General features: G+C 40.1%; 1 protein-coding gene across 2 annotated transcripts in view; it reads left to right on the plus strand.

The window, feature by feature from the left end:
- The window catches only part of LOC140734265 (actin-binding protein WASF3-like), an 83515-nt gene that overhangs the window by 32904 nt on the left and 35056 nt on the right, over positions 1 to 15555 (plus strand). For both annotated transcript variants that reach the window (XM_073057998.1, XM_073057997.1), the window contains one exon: positions 10907 to 11065. In XM_073057998.1, coding sequence (XP_072914099.1) covers positions 10933 to 11065 — 133 coding nt within the window. In that variant the 5' untranslated portion in view covers positions 10907 to 10932. The remainder of the gene's footprint in view (positions 1 to 10906; positions 11066 to 15555) is intronic.

Below are 15555 nucleotides of genomic sequence, written 5' to 3' on the forward strand. Positions count from 1 at the left end.
TCCGAAAAATGTACAGCTACTTGTGTTAACGAATTCCACAGATTCACCACTCTCTGGCAAAAGAAATTCCTTCTTAACCTGTTGTAAGTCTGTGTTTTCTAGTCTTAGCTTCTCCCACCATAGGAAACATGCTCTCTACATTTAGTCTATCAAAGCCATTCACCATTTGATAGATTCCAATGAGATCACCCCTCATTCTTCTGAATTCCAGTGAATACAGGCCCAGAGCCATCAAATGCTCTTCATATGACAAGGCGTTCAAAACTGGAATAATTTTCATGAACCTTCTTTGAACCCTTTCCAGTTTCAGCACATCCTTCCTAAAATAAGGGGTCTAAAACTACTCACATAACTCCAAGTGAGGCCTCACCAGTGCTTTATAAAATCTCAACATTATATCCTTACTTCTATATTCGAGTCCTTCTGAAATGGATGCTAACATTGTATTTGCCTTCCTTACCTTGCTGACCAAGATTACCATTTGCCAATTTAAAATCAAAGCTCTGGGATCATATGGTATTCCTCTTGAATACCATATTCCTCCCTATTTCATTATGACAAAGAAGGAGGCCATTCAGCCCATTTGAGATTTCACTGACTCTCAAAGAAATGCCATTAGTTCTATCCCCAGACTTATTTCCCTGCAAGCTATTTGATCATGTACATCCATCAACTACCCACTCAACCCCCCGCGCGACCTCCACCATTCTCCAAGGCACCTGCATGAGGAGTCATTCATCTACGAACTGCAGTTCCTTTGGACTATGTGGGAGAGAAGTGGAGAACCCAGAGGAAAGCCATACATTAGCAAACAGAATCTGCAAACTCCACACAGACAGCACCAGAGGTCAGGATTGAACTGAGGCAGCAGAATTACCGACAGTGTCACTCTGCTGTCCAGAGTGAGGAGTTTCATTCACAAATCAATTACTGGTCGAGCACCTCTTATCTGAAATGCTTAGGGCCGGAAGTATTTCGGATTTAATTTCTCTTTTGGATTTTGGAATATTTGCATCTGTATAATGAGATAGCTTGGGAATGGGACACAAGTCTAAACGTCAAATCCATTTACATTAAGTACACAGCTTGTATATATACCCTGAAGGCTGTTTTATATGTTTTATATAATATTTTTAATAACTTTGTGCACGAAACAATAATGTGAACTATCAGAAAGGTAAACCATCACTACCTTGGCTGCCCAGGTGGACAGTCAGTAGCTGTTTAGCATCACCATCATTCCCGACACTGAATTTATGTCCTACTGGTAAGCAGACTTTGTCTTACACTTGTCTCCCATCCACTCCATAATGTACTGGTTAGGCACAGGAGTATGTTCAGCCAGAGACTCATTCCACTGAGATGCAACACTGAGCGTCATAGGAAGTCATTCCTACCTGTGGCCATCAAACTTTACAACTCCTCCCTCGGAGTGTCAGACACCCTGAGCCAATAGACTGGTCCTGGACTTATTTCCACTTGGAATAATTTACTTATTATTATTTATTTATTTATGGTTTTATATTGCTATATTTCTACACTATTCTTGGTTGGTGCGACTGTGACGAAACCCAGTTTCCCTCAGGATCAGTAAAGTATGTCTATCTGTCTGTCTGTCTTACTATACACGTGTGCTTAACAGTAAAGATTATTACATACCATTAATAGAATGAAAATTTAATGTGTGCAAGGTAACAAAAGCCTCAGAGCAGCTTCAGAACACCTGAATTAACTTTCCAGCAATAACTAACAGCGGGCTTTCAGTCTCCACCTACGATGCCCTGTTTTGATTTAAAGGTTACAGTACACTGTAGTTGTATAGTGTAGCATTAGCACATCCTAGCACAGTTACTCTGTCCTTGTCATCCTTAATTCCTGTAGGAGCTTTCTCATCAGCTGTAGCTTGTCTTTCTAGGGCAATAACGACGTCTCATCGGCATTGTAGACTTGTTCTGGTGCTACTCTTTCATCAATGATTTCTTTTGCAAACAATAGTGAATTTCTCTGCTGTTTCATGATCAGCAGACACGTTACACCACAAATTTCAAAAAATTTAATGCAGTGCCTTTCTTTAAATTTCTGCAACCAGCCTGCTGAATATTCACAATTACCTTCAGTTTTCAGTTTGTCGTGACAGATCTAGGTGTGTGTTTCATGATTAGCACACTGTTAAGTGGCATGTTTTCACTCACTGATGAATCCACTCTTTCAGTACATGATTGAGATCTTCAGTTTTCACTCTATGTAGTAGTTTTCTATTTTTCGTTAACTTTCAGTTTATTATTTTAACATAGAACTTTAACAGTTTGTCCTTTTATTCCTTCAGGTCATAGACTGTGGTTGTTTCAACACTATACTCCTGTGTCAGATGCTTCACACTTACACCACTGTCAAGTTTTTCCAACAACTTGACTTTCCGTGTTATAGATAGACATAAATGCTTCCTCTTTGTCTTTTCCCTATTACCCATAGGGGTAACAGTGGGGGTCTTTGACATTTTCAGCAATATCATCACAGCACAGAGCAGAGAAGAAACACATGGTAATCACTGTGGATAATGCACAAAGGTCTGGCTATGATGATTGCTGAAAACAAATGGCTCCAATAGGGCCCCACTCAGGGTATGTGAGGTCACTTCTCAGAACTGTCTGTGCTTTGCTTGGAAACCTTCTGAGTGCCTTGTGGAATTTTCCATTTGTGGCATCATGTTAGCTCTCCAAAAATTCCAGATTTTGGGATTTTGGAATTTTGGACAAGGGATGTTTAACCTGTACTTCATTTGGCAAGAGAAGGAGATGCAAGAGGACCCCAGGGATGCTGTAATTGAAGAAAGGAGACAAATCAAATTGTGATAACTATAGAAGGGTCTTCCTGCCGTCTGCCATGAAGAAGGTCATTGCCTCCTCAAGTATCTCCTGTACTGGCTACAGAACAACTCCTTGTTTCATATTGTGGATGCCATCCATTTCAAGAACATGGACTGGATAAAATCATGGTGTCGCGCTTCACACCGTCCATGTTAACAGAAACCTTTATAAAATTATTCTGCAATAATATGAATGATTTTTCAATGCTAAAACACCACATTATATGTGTCAACATTGTAATATTATTTGCAATTCTGATTCTTCATTACCTTTGCATCCAACTTTGCTTGTGTCACCACTCTGTCCACACTCATTGGAACTATCTTCATCCTCAGCACCACCATCCCCCCTCTCACCACCATTCCTAGACTCGTTAACACTTTGCTTCTCACACTGATGAACACCACCATGAGAAACACGTACTGCTCAGAATTAATCACCGCCCATCCCACCAAACACATAACTTTGTTCATACCATTTAGTACTACTCCTTTTTACTGGAATTGCTTGATGACAAATGGCAAATTCAAATTGATGGGAATGATGGAATGTGCTTAAGTTAATGGGTTGTGTGAAGCTTTGCTTGGCCATTTAGGAGAATGGGCTGGGAAGCGTTTATGCTTCATGCAGTCTTGACATCCTAAATGAATATTTCATTAATATCTCATTTGATGTGTGAGCCACTGATATTACTTATCTTTTTCCACTATTCTCTCCCTTTCCTTGCTACATTCATCATATTTTCTGGTTTGTATTGGTCCAAGCGTCCATCGAGCGGTGCTTTGCGTCTCCAGTTTTCGACATTCTGCTCGACGCAAGCTGAAATGTGCTTCCTTTTCTGTGTAGACATCTAAAATGTCTCTTCAGCAACAATGGCATGTTTGAGTGTTTTAACAGCACTGGGAATTTGGTCCTCAACCAAGTTTGAAGACAGACAGACAGACGTACTTTATTGATCCCGAGGGAAATTGGGTTTCGTTACAGTCGCACCAACCAAGAATAGTGTAGAAATATAGCAATATAAAACCATAAATAATTAAATAATAATAGGTAAATTATGCCAAATGGAAATAAGTCCAGGACCAGCCTATTGGCTCAGGGTGTCTGACACTCCGAGGGAGGAGTTGTAAAGTTTGATGGCCATAGGCAGGAATGACTTCCTATGACGCTCAATGTTACATCTTGGTGGAATGAGTCTTTGGCTGAATGTACTCCTGTGCCTAACCAGTACATTATGGAGTGGATGGGAGACATTGTCCAAGATGACATGCAACTTGGACAGCATCCTCTTTTCATACACCACTGTCAGAGAGTCCAGTTCCACCCCCACAACATCACTGGCCTTACAAATGAGTTTGTTGATTCTGTTGGTGTCTGCTACCCTCAGCCTGTTGCCCCAGCACACAACAGCAATCATGATAGCACCAGCCACCACAGACTTGTAGAACATCCTCAGCATCGTCCGGCAGATGTTAAAGGACCTCAGTCTCCTCAGGAAATAGAGACAGCTCTGACCCTTCTTGTAGACAGCCTCAGTGTTCTTTGACCAGTCCAGTTACACTATACACTATACTTTGTTTTCTAGAAGTCATAGCTGGAGTGTTTATGCAGGCCCCAAGTAGATTTAATAGCCTGGAACGATGTGGGGCAAAGATGTGGCTGATCCATGGGCAAGGGAGATTACACGTCACACACATGCAGGTAGAGTCAGTCAACACACAAAGACAGATTCTTCAGCCTCACCTGTCCATACTGACCATCAAGGACCCATTTACGTGTACTGTTGTTTCGTTATCACATGCTGGTAACACATTTTGTTGAGTGGAAGTCTTTGCAATTCAAGGGGAGATCCTCCCACAAAGCTGTAGGAGGGGATTCCAGCTTTAGGCTCCTCAGCAGTAAGAGTCTGGGTCCTGAATTTCCAAGTGAGGATGCTGTGTGAATTAGAGGGGAACCTACAGTTCATATCTCTCTACTGTTTTCTCTTTGCTGGTAGAGTATATGGACCAGTCGTGGAGTGGTTGGACAATTGTGATATTTTTCAGGGAAACCATAATTTGCTGTGATCTTCAATAGGCCTTCAGGACAAAGAATGTCAAAAGCTTTAGTGTGATCGAAGGCGCTGAAGATGCTGTAGTTTTGTTCTTGGCACTTGTTGCACAGATCACGTCTGCTGTTCCACACCCTTCCCAAAAACCACATTCGCTTTCTAGAAATAGGCCTCCACTAAGGTGAGTGATTAGATATTTAATAGCACTCTAGTGAGGACTTTACTAGAAGTCCAGAGTAAGGATATCACTTCTTGATGATCATAGACATGACAAATTCTCTTATGCTTACATAAGCATGTAATTGAAGCATGTAATTTGGGGTCTAGTCCTGGCTAAATAGTGATTAAGATCTAACACAAAAATGGAGGGGAAGCTTCATTAGTATTTGCTTTGTACCAGTGATAGCAGTTATTGTTACATGCATTCTGTGGATCTACCTTAATGCTATTAGCTCAAAGAAACACATTCCATAGTTTTTATTTCATTAGCTAAAACCAGTGTTGACTAACTGTAAGGGGAAGCAGCTAAAACCATTATAAAGTTAATCAGAACTATGAAGAAACTGTCGTTTAATTATGAATTACAGACACAAAATAGAAAAATACCAGAGTCAAGTTTTCAGCCCAAAGATCATTTGTCAGGAAGTCAAATTTAACCTGAAACATTAATGCTATCTCTTCCTCCACAGAAAGTCTGAGTAATCCAAGATTTTCTGTTTATAATGATGTAGATCAATGCGATGACTTTGATTGCTGTATTCCCTTGAAGGAAAATGGCACAAAGGACACTAGCGTGGAAAGTGGGAGGTTGTGAGTAATTAAAAATTTAAAGGAGTCTAGATAATTAAGCGGCATCAGCATGGGGAATAATCCTTAATGATCCATGTATCAGTCTAAACTAATTACTGCAAGTTTTAAATTTATCCTTTCTTTGCTAACTGTTTTCCCTCCTTCTTTCTGTACCTTACCAATTTGACTATTCCTTTTATTAAAGCAGGCAGGAGACTTGACTGCTATCTTACCTAATGTTTGCTCAGGTACGCTTATGGTAGAGGAGCACAGGGTCCAAAAATTCAATTGTAGCCAATCAGCAGTTCTCTAATACAACACGCCAGAGTCTCTGGATAATGAACAATGAAATAAACATAATAGTAACTTCTGGGACGATGAAAGAAAAACTTTGCAATATTAGCCTCAATATCCCCGTATTAGGCAATGTGCATTTAGTTGCTGCTCCTGTTCTTGATCATTACCTTGTGACCCTCTGCTGTAATCAAATCTCCTTAACTTGCTTACCTGGAACAAAGTCTCAGAGTACTTCAACAAGATCACTTCTCCAATATCTTCTTTGCTTGTTGAAATGTTAACTTCTCCACTGCATGACATTTCTTATTTATTGGTATCCAAAGTGGATCTCGTCCTTGAGGTCATGTCTGAAAAGAGAACTGGAAACCTTGATCATTGTATCATCTGAGATAGCTCACTGTCATCGACTGCAATTGTTGATTGCTATTCTGTATTAGTTGGAGATGTTTTGCATTGGGTCTGCTGGGCTCCCAGGTCTTTTTGCTTCAACTGAAATTATTCAGTACAATTGTTTTAAGTGCATTCATTGGTGGGTATTTTCCCTTTATGTGAAGAAGAAATTTTATAATAGTTCCTCTATTAAATTTCACCTGCTTTTGCTCTGAACTGCCTGTTCATTTTCAAAACTCTTTATAGTTTGGGACTCCGTACCGTGGTGGTTAACGTTGGAGAGAACAGCATAGAAACAGTCCTTTGATTCACTCTGTTAATGCTGGCCAATTTATCTATCTGTACTAATCCTTTTTGCCTGCATTAATTATATATTCCACCCCCCTCATGCTGATTCAAGTTCCAGTCCACATGCCTCTCAAATATTGTTACTGTTCCTGCCTTGACAATTTAGTTCAGATTCCTTGTATGAAAATTTTACTACTTGGATCTCCTTAAAGTTTCACCTCTCACTCCTTAAACTTATGTCCTATAGTTTACGACAACCCTGCCATTGGACACCCCATGTCACATGCTAGTGAGGCCAGAATTAGGAAGATTATACAGTTTAACAAGTGACTAAGGAGTTGGTGTAGAAGGGAGGGCATATGATTTTTGGGTCATTCGTCTCTCTTCCAGAGAAGGTGGTGTTGTTGCATGAATGAAATCACCGGAGAGAGAGTTGCTGGTAGATACAAAGCAGCTTCTTTATTTGACAAAACAAGGTGCAGCAGGCATCATACTGAGACGCTTTCGGTGGAAGGGTCTGCTGGCCCAAAGTGGGGCTCGATATTTATTTGTTAAACACAAAGGACAATTCCATATTTACAAGTATAGACAATGCTTTCTTTTGAAGCTACATACAAACTTCACCCCTTCTGATTTGCATCCATCCCACAGGTGCCAGCAGCATCTGGACCGGGCTTTTAGGTACCCGTTGTTCCAAACTGAATCCACAATACATTGTCAAGGAACAGAAGACTGGTGGCCAAAGCCATTTGCTAAATGTAAATGACCTAAACCCAAAAATCACTCTAACAGGTGGAACCTATACAGAAGGGACGGTTTGCACCTGAACTGGAGGGGGACTGATATCCTAGTGGGAAGGTTTGAAAATGCTGCATGGTGGGGTTTAAAATAGAGTTGCAGGGAGATGGGAACCAGAGTGCCAGAACAGTTAGTGAAGAGGTTGTGCAGGCAGATGTTGGTAAGACCTCAGACAAAGTTAGAAATCAAAAGTTTGAGCATGCTGTAACTTTCATCCTGAGCTGCATATATTTCAATGCAAGAAGTATCGTAGGAAAGGTGGATAATAGTGCTGAAGAATAGGCCTAAGTCTGCTCCTGAATCTTATGGTCTTATGGGAAACAAGTCTTTGGCTATCTACCGTGTATATATATGCTTCTCATAATTTTATGTATCTTCATCATGGCATGATTTCAGGACAAAAACCGGTTCAACCTAACTAATCTCTATTTATAATTCAGTTCACGCATTATCCTTATGAAATAAAGCTGAACACCTGTGCATACCATAACACCTTCTTCACCACTCAATATATACATACACTTGTACCCCAAGGAGTTTCTGTTCAACAACATTCTCCACGGCACTGCCATCCATTGCATATGCCCTAAACATAAGAGATTCTGCACGTGCTGGAAATTCAGAGCAACATACACAAAATACCGGAGGAACTCAGCATGTTAGGCCGCATCTATGGAAGGAATAAACAGCCATTGTTTTGACCTAACGAAGGGTCTCAGCCTGAAATGTTGACTGTTTATTGTATACGTCCTGTCCTGGTATAACATCCAAAATGAATCTCTTTTCATTGTCTTCGATAAAGTCCTTCTGCCGTTTCCTTATTCACTTTCCCATTGATTTGTATACAGATCAAGCCTTTTCACTGTCCACTTCTCCACCTCTTTTGGTGTCCTCCAGTGAACAGGCTTGTAAGCCAGAGGTTTGCATAATAACCTGCAGCTATTTATATAAATCATACCAAATTAAAACTGTTTTAATATTGGTAGTAATATTTAAAATGGTCATGCATAAAATAGACTAAAACATGTAGTTAATATGCTGGAAGTTAGAAATTGAAATGGAAATATCTGGGAACACTCAGCAGGTCAGACGGCATCTGTAGAGAGAAGAACAGAGTTGAAATTTCACATTGGCCTTTCATCATATCTGGGAAAAATTGGAAATGATTGCATAATAAGGTGGAGAGATGTGGAAAGGACAAAAAGAGAAAGTGACTGACAAAGTGGAGGTGGTGCTAACTGAATGATTGTTATAAGGGCCTGTCTGAGTTTTTACTATTCCTCGTACAGCCATGATCTTATTTTGACAGCCAGTGATGGATCAAATCTGTTATTTACTCAGCAGAATTTATGTAAAAGAGTATGAACTACAGAAAATATGAACCCGTGACTGAAACTGTAGCAATTTCTCCCATTGTGAAAAGGCAGTGAGAATGTGTATTTGAGTGGTAGGTAGTTACAACTGATTGTATCATAACTATTGCAGTCTGTTGAACTTAAAGGCAAAACGTCAGTTTTAATTCAGTATTTTCCAAAGTCACCAATAAAGCTGAACATGTTGTTATCAAGAAACATTCAACAGAATAACCACGGAAAGAAGAAATAAGGAATTTTAAACAACTGAGCTCTTAAACTTGTTTACAAAGTATGTAGTTTTAAATTTCTGATATTTTTCATTAGCTGTACTGTTTCTTCCCCATGGAGTTCTGCTTATTTGCCTCTATGTGACTGGGCACATTCTGCACCAATGGTGCCTGTCGTTATTAGAGAGATGAAGCAATGCTTGTGTGAAAACCTGCTGAGTTTAATCCTTTTATCAACTGGCTTTGTATCCAAATAAAACAGGATTGCTTGCTTGCAGCTAGGAGGAGAAATCTATGAAGACTTTCTCCTCTGTACTTGAGTGGTGGAAAGGTGAGTTGGGATGACATTTCCATAGCTGTAGTTTAGATTAACAAACCCTGCACAGAGTCTAATCAGATTTGAGGATTTCCTCACCCAAATGATGCAGCTGTCCTCGAGATGAGCTCCTACAGCCAAGAGGAGTGCAGCAATATTTCCTGTTGCCTTGGCAACTAACAATTACACTGTAATAGGCTCCACGACTGGATTATTCCTACCTGTTTCATGCATCCGAGATTCAAAGCACTCAGAAATATTAAAGTCTGTGTCCCTTGGTGGTGATGGTGTATTCAGCTGGCAGAACTGCTATTTTTCATCGGAAACGTGGAGGCAATGAGAGAGGCAGATGTCGTGCAGTGGTAGCAGCTGTTCATGGCCCTAATTGTACATTGCATCATGGGATTGTCAGTTCTGTGCAATTTCCATGGAGACGCAACAATGCACAACTACTGAAGTGTGTTAGACTGTGCATGGGAAGAATCAGTGTTTCCCCCTCCCCACCCCCACCCTGAAGATCATTAGCAGCGTTCAATATGCAGAGCTCTCCATGGAATAATTAAACAATTTAAAATTAGATATATGATTGCAGGGAGAGACTTGGATCACAGCCCCATTTAAACAAATGAGGCTGCAATTAGAGCTTTCTGATAGTGTATGGACAGGTTATATTTTAAGCAATGCAGTATAATTTCTATTTCTAATATATGCCAGGTTTATTATTATGATGAGCAGAAGCTTGTGCCATCTGTTAGTAAGAGCAGCATCAGTTTGTCCTTGACTGGTTCCATCAGAACCTCTTTGAACTTACAAAGAAACTGTGATGAATGTTGGCTGTTGGAATGCCAGAACTTGTTTAGAATTGGACCTATGGCACTCTCAGCAGAGGCCTCAGACATGGAAGCAAGCTCGTCTTGCCCCACCATAAATGATAACATAGACATAGCAACAATCGTGAATACATTGGTAAAGACTTATATTTGGGGTGGCACTGGAGCATATTGGTAGCACAACATTTTACACTACGAGGTGACTGCTTTCTGTCAGGAGTTTGTTTGTTTTCCCTGTGACAGCATGGGTTTCCTCTGGGTGCTCCAGTTTCTTCTCGCGGTCCAAAGTCTTACTAGTTGACGGGTTAATTGATCATTGTAAACTGTCCTGTGACTAGGCTGTGGTTAAGTTGGGGGTTGCTAGGTGGTGTGACTCAAAGGGCTGGAAGGACCTATTCTATGCTGTGTCATAATAAATAATAAACAAAAAATGTTGTTAGCATTTCTAGCTTCATTTAACCATTCGTAAAAGAGTGTCAAATGCTTGGAACTGAACTTTTCAGTTCTTTTCTGGATATATGGGCTATCTGAGGATGTTAATTTATTTGATAAAACAATGGGAAATCTGAGTCCTTAATCATGTCTTAAATGCTATTAATTGAAGAAATCTTGAGATACTCTTGGAGGAAATTTTCAAAGTACAAAATGACTTAATCGTTACTATTGCTTGAGTTCCTTATGTTTTATTTTCTGTTTCAGGGAATTGATGTCAATTTGAATTGAAGATGCCACTCATTAAGAGGATCATTGAACCACGGCATCTATGTCATGGGGCCTTACCAGAAGGTGTCACTAGTGAGTTGGAATGTGTGACGAACAGCACATTAGCTGCCATTATAAAGCAGCTTGGTAGTCTCAGTAAGTAATCATTGGTTTTATTCTATTTTCTGGGTGTAATCTTGGAGTGATAATTGTCTCCATTGTTATTCTTTCATAAATGAGTCCTTCCAGCCACACATTATTCATTGAATTTCTAGGGTGAATGAGGGACAGGTTGTGTTTGCATCCTTGCTCTGAGGGATACTGCCCATTTCCTACCTGACCCATGTTCTTGTAAGCATGAGTTGATAGTTAATTTGGCATTGTCTTCACTCAAAGATCGGAGCAATGTTTTGAATTGGAAATGTAACACCGATGAAGAGTAATAGTGACTTTTTGAGGCAGGTCATTGGAAGAAAGTGGAAAAAAAACTACCATCCTGTATGCATTATCCTTGGACATGAAGTTTTTATTGCTTTATATAAAATTTTCTATCCTCTGTTACTAGATGTTGTTCACTTTATTAGCTGACCATATTGAGTCCAGTCGGAACTCCTCTTCATTTATATTGCATTTTGACAGAGTGAACTTGATGGAGTTAATTCCACATGTTTATAACAGTTTAATATATTGTACAATTGCTCTTTAATAAACTTAAATTGATTATTCTATTGCAAGGCAATGGAAACTAGATTATGCTGAGCAAAAAGCTGGAAATGTTGGAAAGCTGAAATAAAAAAAAGAAAATGATGAAACTTTGTTATGCTGAAAGATTAGCAACCTACAGATGTAGACTGACCTACTAGGTATCTGGTAATTGGTTTATTATTGAAACATGTACTAGGAACTTATGATTTGATTTCTGTTCATTGAGAAAACAGTTATAAATATCACATCTACGAATGTTGCCAATTTGGCTGCATCTAGCATCCTAGGAGAAATCCAAATAAATCCAAGAATATAATTTGTCTGTCAGACCCTGTTCTCCTGTGCGGAAAATTTTGGTCTCAACTTTTGCTGTACCTGTGCTGCCAAGTTCAGGATTCATTATGACGTGCCTTGGAGGCACCGTGCGTACTGTGTTCTACTATTTAATGTACTCACCTTTGAGAGATTCTGGCAGTTTTTCAACGTACTATTGCTCTCCAGCCACGTATACCTCCCAGTTTAGCTAGCTGTGAAACATGATTAAGTTTTCTCTGTTGAAAGCTGTGGCTTCAAACCTCCAAGAACTTGATGGGCTGAACGGCCTCATTCGGCTCCTGTGTCTTTTTCCGCCTAATCACTTTGCATCAAGTGGCAGACTGTGCTGTCACTATTGTGACTGTGAATGAAGTCATTCGAGAGACTCTGAGGCTGGTGATGTAGTAATCTTTATTTAGCACAACAAGCAGGCATCATTCTGGAGACATTCTTGGTGGAGGCTCACAAACCCAAAGGTGCATCATATTTTTATACCCTTAAAATCAAAGGCAACAGTGTGTGATTCAGTGCAATTTCATTAGTTACAATGACATTGTTTACTTCAAGACTTTGGGTTGACAAATGATTCCTTTGAGATACATAGTGGAAGTAGATTGTAGTTGATAAGACACCTCTGAAAGTCCAAACGCTTTGGAAGAACTAATTAACAAATGCTCTAAAACCTTTTGATGATAGAGAACCAGACACCCAAAAGTAATGTTGTCAGGGTTATCTCTGAGTACACAAATATGGTATGTCCACAAAAACTATTGATTGCTATTACTGTGACCAATTTTGATATGTTAAATGACAACATCTGTCTGGTCTGCCAGCTTGCACTCAAAGTCACAATGGTGCAAATAACTTAGCCATGTTTGTAACGTTCTCGCATTACCAGATTTGGGGAGAAGAGAGGCAAAGACCGAGTCCAGAACAGCAAATTCCGTAACAGATATACGCCCTCAGTCGTATACCTGCCGACATGTTTCCTCAGCCCGCATGCCACTTCTGTCTGGTCTGCCAGCTTGCACTCAAGTCACAATGGTGCAAATAACTTAGCCATGTTTGTTATGTTTTGTAAACTCCAAAACATTGAAATAATTACAAGAAAAAAAGACGGGTCTTAGTTTCATTTTTAGCCTAAGTGAGGAGTGTACATATCACGCAGTGACATGATTGTATATGCCATTTATGTAATTTTACATATAACCTACAATACATTATGTGAACAAAAGGAATGCTTAACAAAACAATATATTTACCATATTACTCAAATATTACTATTATATTAATACGCAACTCTGTTCCCAGCTTACCTATAAACTCCAACTCAATAGATAATGCATCACAACTTATATGCATATACTATGTAATGCAATTACTATATAGACATCTAGAGCATAGTGAATTTTAAATTTTCTTATTCATGCCCAAGGATTTAATTGTAGTGGAGGATTCCTTATTCTTGTGGGATAATGTCTTTCCTGATAAGGGAGGTCACTCTGCTTGACAGGTGAGACTTGTGGTTGTGAAACAATCTCAGGTTCTGGAGCTTCCTCCGTGTTGGTTGAAGGATTTGACTCTGATACTCTTGATGTCTTTCTCAGTCGTGCTCTTTTCCCTTGTCCTTGGTTCTCTCATGATCCCTATCATTGACAGGGATCCAGTCAGAGAGGTAACCCTCTACTAACACTGTGTGGCTTCTCCCACAAAGCCGATGTCTAATCCAGTTCGCTACCTCATCTTGAATGCCGAGTGTCTGCACCTTCTTGACTAGCCTCCCATGTAGGACTTTTATCAAATGCCTTACTAAAATCCATGTAGACACCATCCACTGTCTTGCCTTCATCCACTTTCCTAGTAAGTTCCTCAAAAAACTCGGTAAGATTGGTTAGATATGACCTTCCATGCATAAACCATGCTGACTATCCTTAACCAGTCCATACCATCCAAATACTTGTATATCCATTCCCTTAGAATACCTGCTAATAACTTTCCCACAGACTCACCGGCCTATAATTTCCAGAATTCTGTTTAGTGCCTTTTTTAAACAGCAGAACAACATTGGCTATCCTCCAATCCTTTGGTAATTCTGTCACTAAGGATGTTTTAAATATCTCTCCTAGGGCCCCAGCAATTTCTGCACTTGCCTTGGTAGGGTCTGAGGGAATGCCTTGTCTGCTGTTGGGACTTATCCGGCCTGATTTGCCTCAGAGTAGCGACCATAACCTCCTCTGTAATCTGTACAGGATCCATGAAGTTGATGCCAATTGCCTCACTTTTACAGACTCTGTATCAGTCTCCTGAGAAAATACAGATGCAAGGAATTCAGTGAAGATCCCCCCCCCCCCCCCATCTGTTTTGGCTCCACACATGAATTACCATTCTGGTCTTCCTGATGATCAGTTTTGATCCCTTGCACCCCTTTTTCTCTTAACATATCGGTAGAATCCTTAGGATTCTCCTTTACCTTGCCTGCTAGAGCAACTTCATGCCTTCTTTTAGCCTTCCTGATTTCTTTCTTAAGTCTTCTCATGCATTTTCATTTGTTCCTACTTGCATATATCTGCTATGTCCTTCCATTTTTTCTCTTAACCAGGGCCTCAATATCTCTTGAAAACCAAGGTTCCCTACACTTGTTATCTTTACTTTTTATTCTGACAGACACTTTGTACTCTCAAAATTTTTTCCATGTACAGCTTCGCCAGAAAACAGCCTGTCCAAATCCACACTTGCCAGATCATTTCTGATACCATTAACATTGGTCTTTCTCCAATTTGGAATCTCAACCCAAGGACCAGATCTGTCTTTTTGCATACTGACTTTGAAACACAATTACATTGTGGCCACTGGATACAAAGTGTTCCCCTGCACAAACTCCTTTCACCTGCCCTGCCTCATTCCCTAATCCAGTTTCACACGCTCTCTTGTTGGGACTTCTGTATACTGATGAAGGAAACTTTCCTGAACACATTTGACAAACTCTATCCCAACTAGTCCTTTTAGAGTATGGGATTCCCAGGCAATGTGTGGGAAGTTAAAATCACCTACTATAACATCCTTATGTTTCTTGCAACAGTCTGCAATCTGTTTACAAATTTGTTCCTCTAAATCCCATGGACTGTTGGGTGGTCTGTAATTGAGCTTTGACTAGCAATCATTCTGGACATCAGAAATTTGAGAGGAGGGGCTTTCAATCAAGTCCACTGACCAAATAGAAAAAGGCAGCATCAGATTGCAGCAACGTAATTGACCAGTGACCATTATGTGTTTGGGATTGATTAACAAGAGCAAATTAAAGGAAGGCAGGGTCATGCACAGCAGCCATCGTTGCTGTGACTGCCATTGTTGTGGACGGAGTTAGAGTGGTGATCTTGAGGCTTTAGCGCTTCGAAGCTCCAGTCAGAAAAAGCAAAAAAATGAAAAGCTCTAGGTAAAGTTTTTTTTTCCTTCTTTATATCTGCTCAGCTGGGACAGTAGAGATGCCAGGCAGGATAGCTGAATGTTCCTCTTGCAGGATGTGTGACAGAGACCTCCAGCATCCCTGATGACCACAACTGTGAGAAGTGCATCCAGCCGCAGCTTCTAACAATCTGCGTTCAGGAGTTAGAGCTGGAACTGGGCGA

This window comes from Hemitrygon akajei, chromosome 10 (genome assembly GCF_048418815.1).
Source record: "Hemitrygon akajei chromosome 10, sHemAka1.3, whole genome shotgun sequence".
NCBI lineage: Eukaryota > Metazoa > Chordata > Chondrichthyes > Myliobatiformes > Dasyatidae > Hemitrygon > Hemitrygon akajei.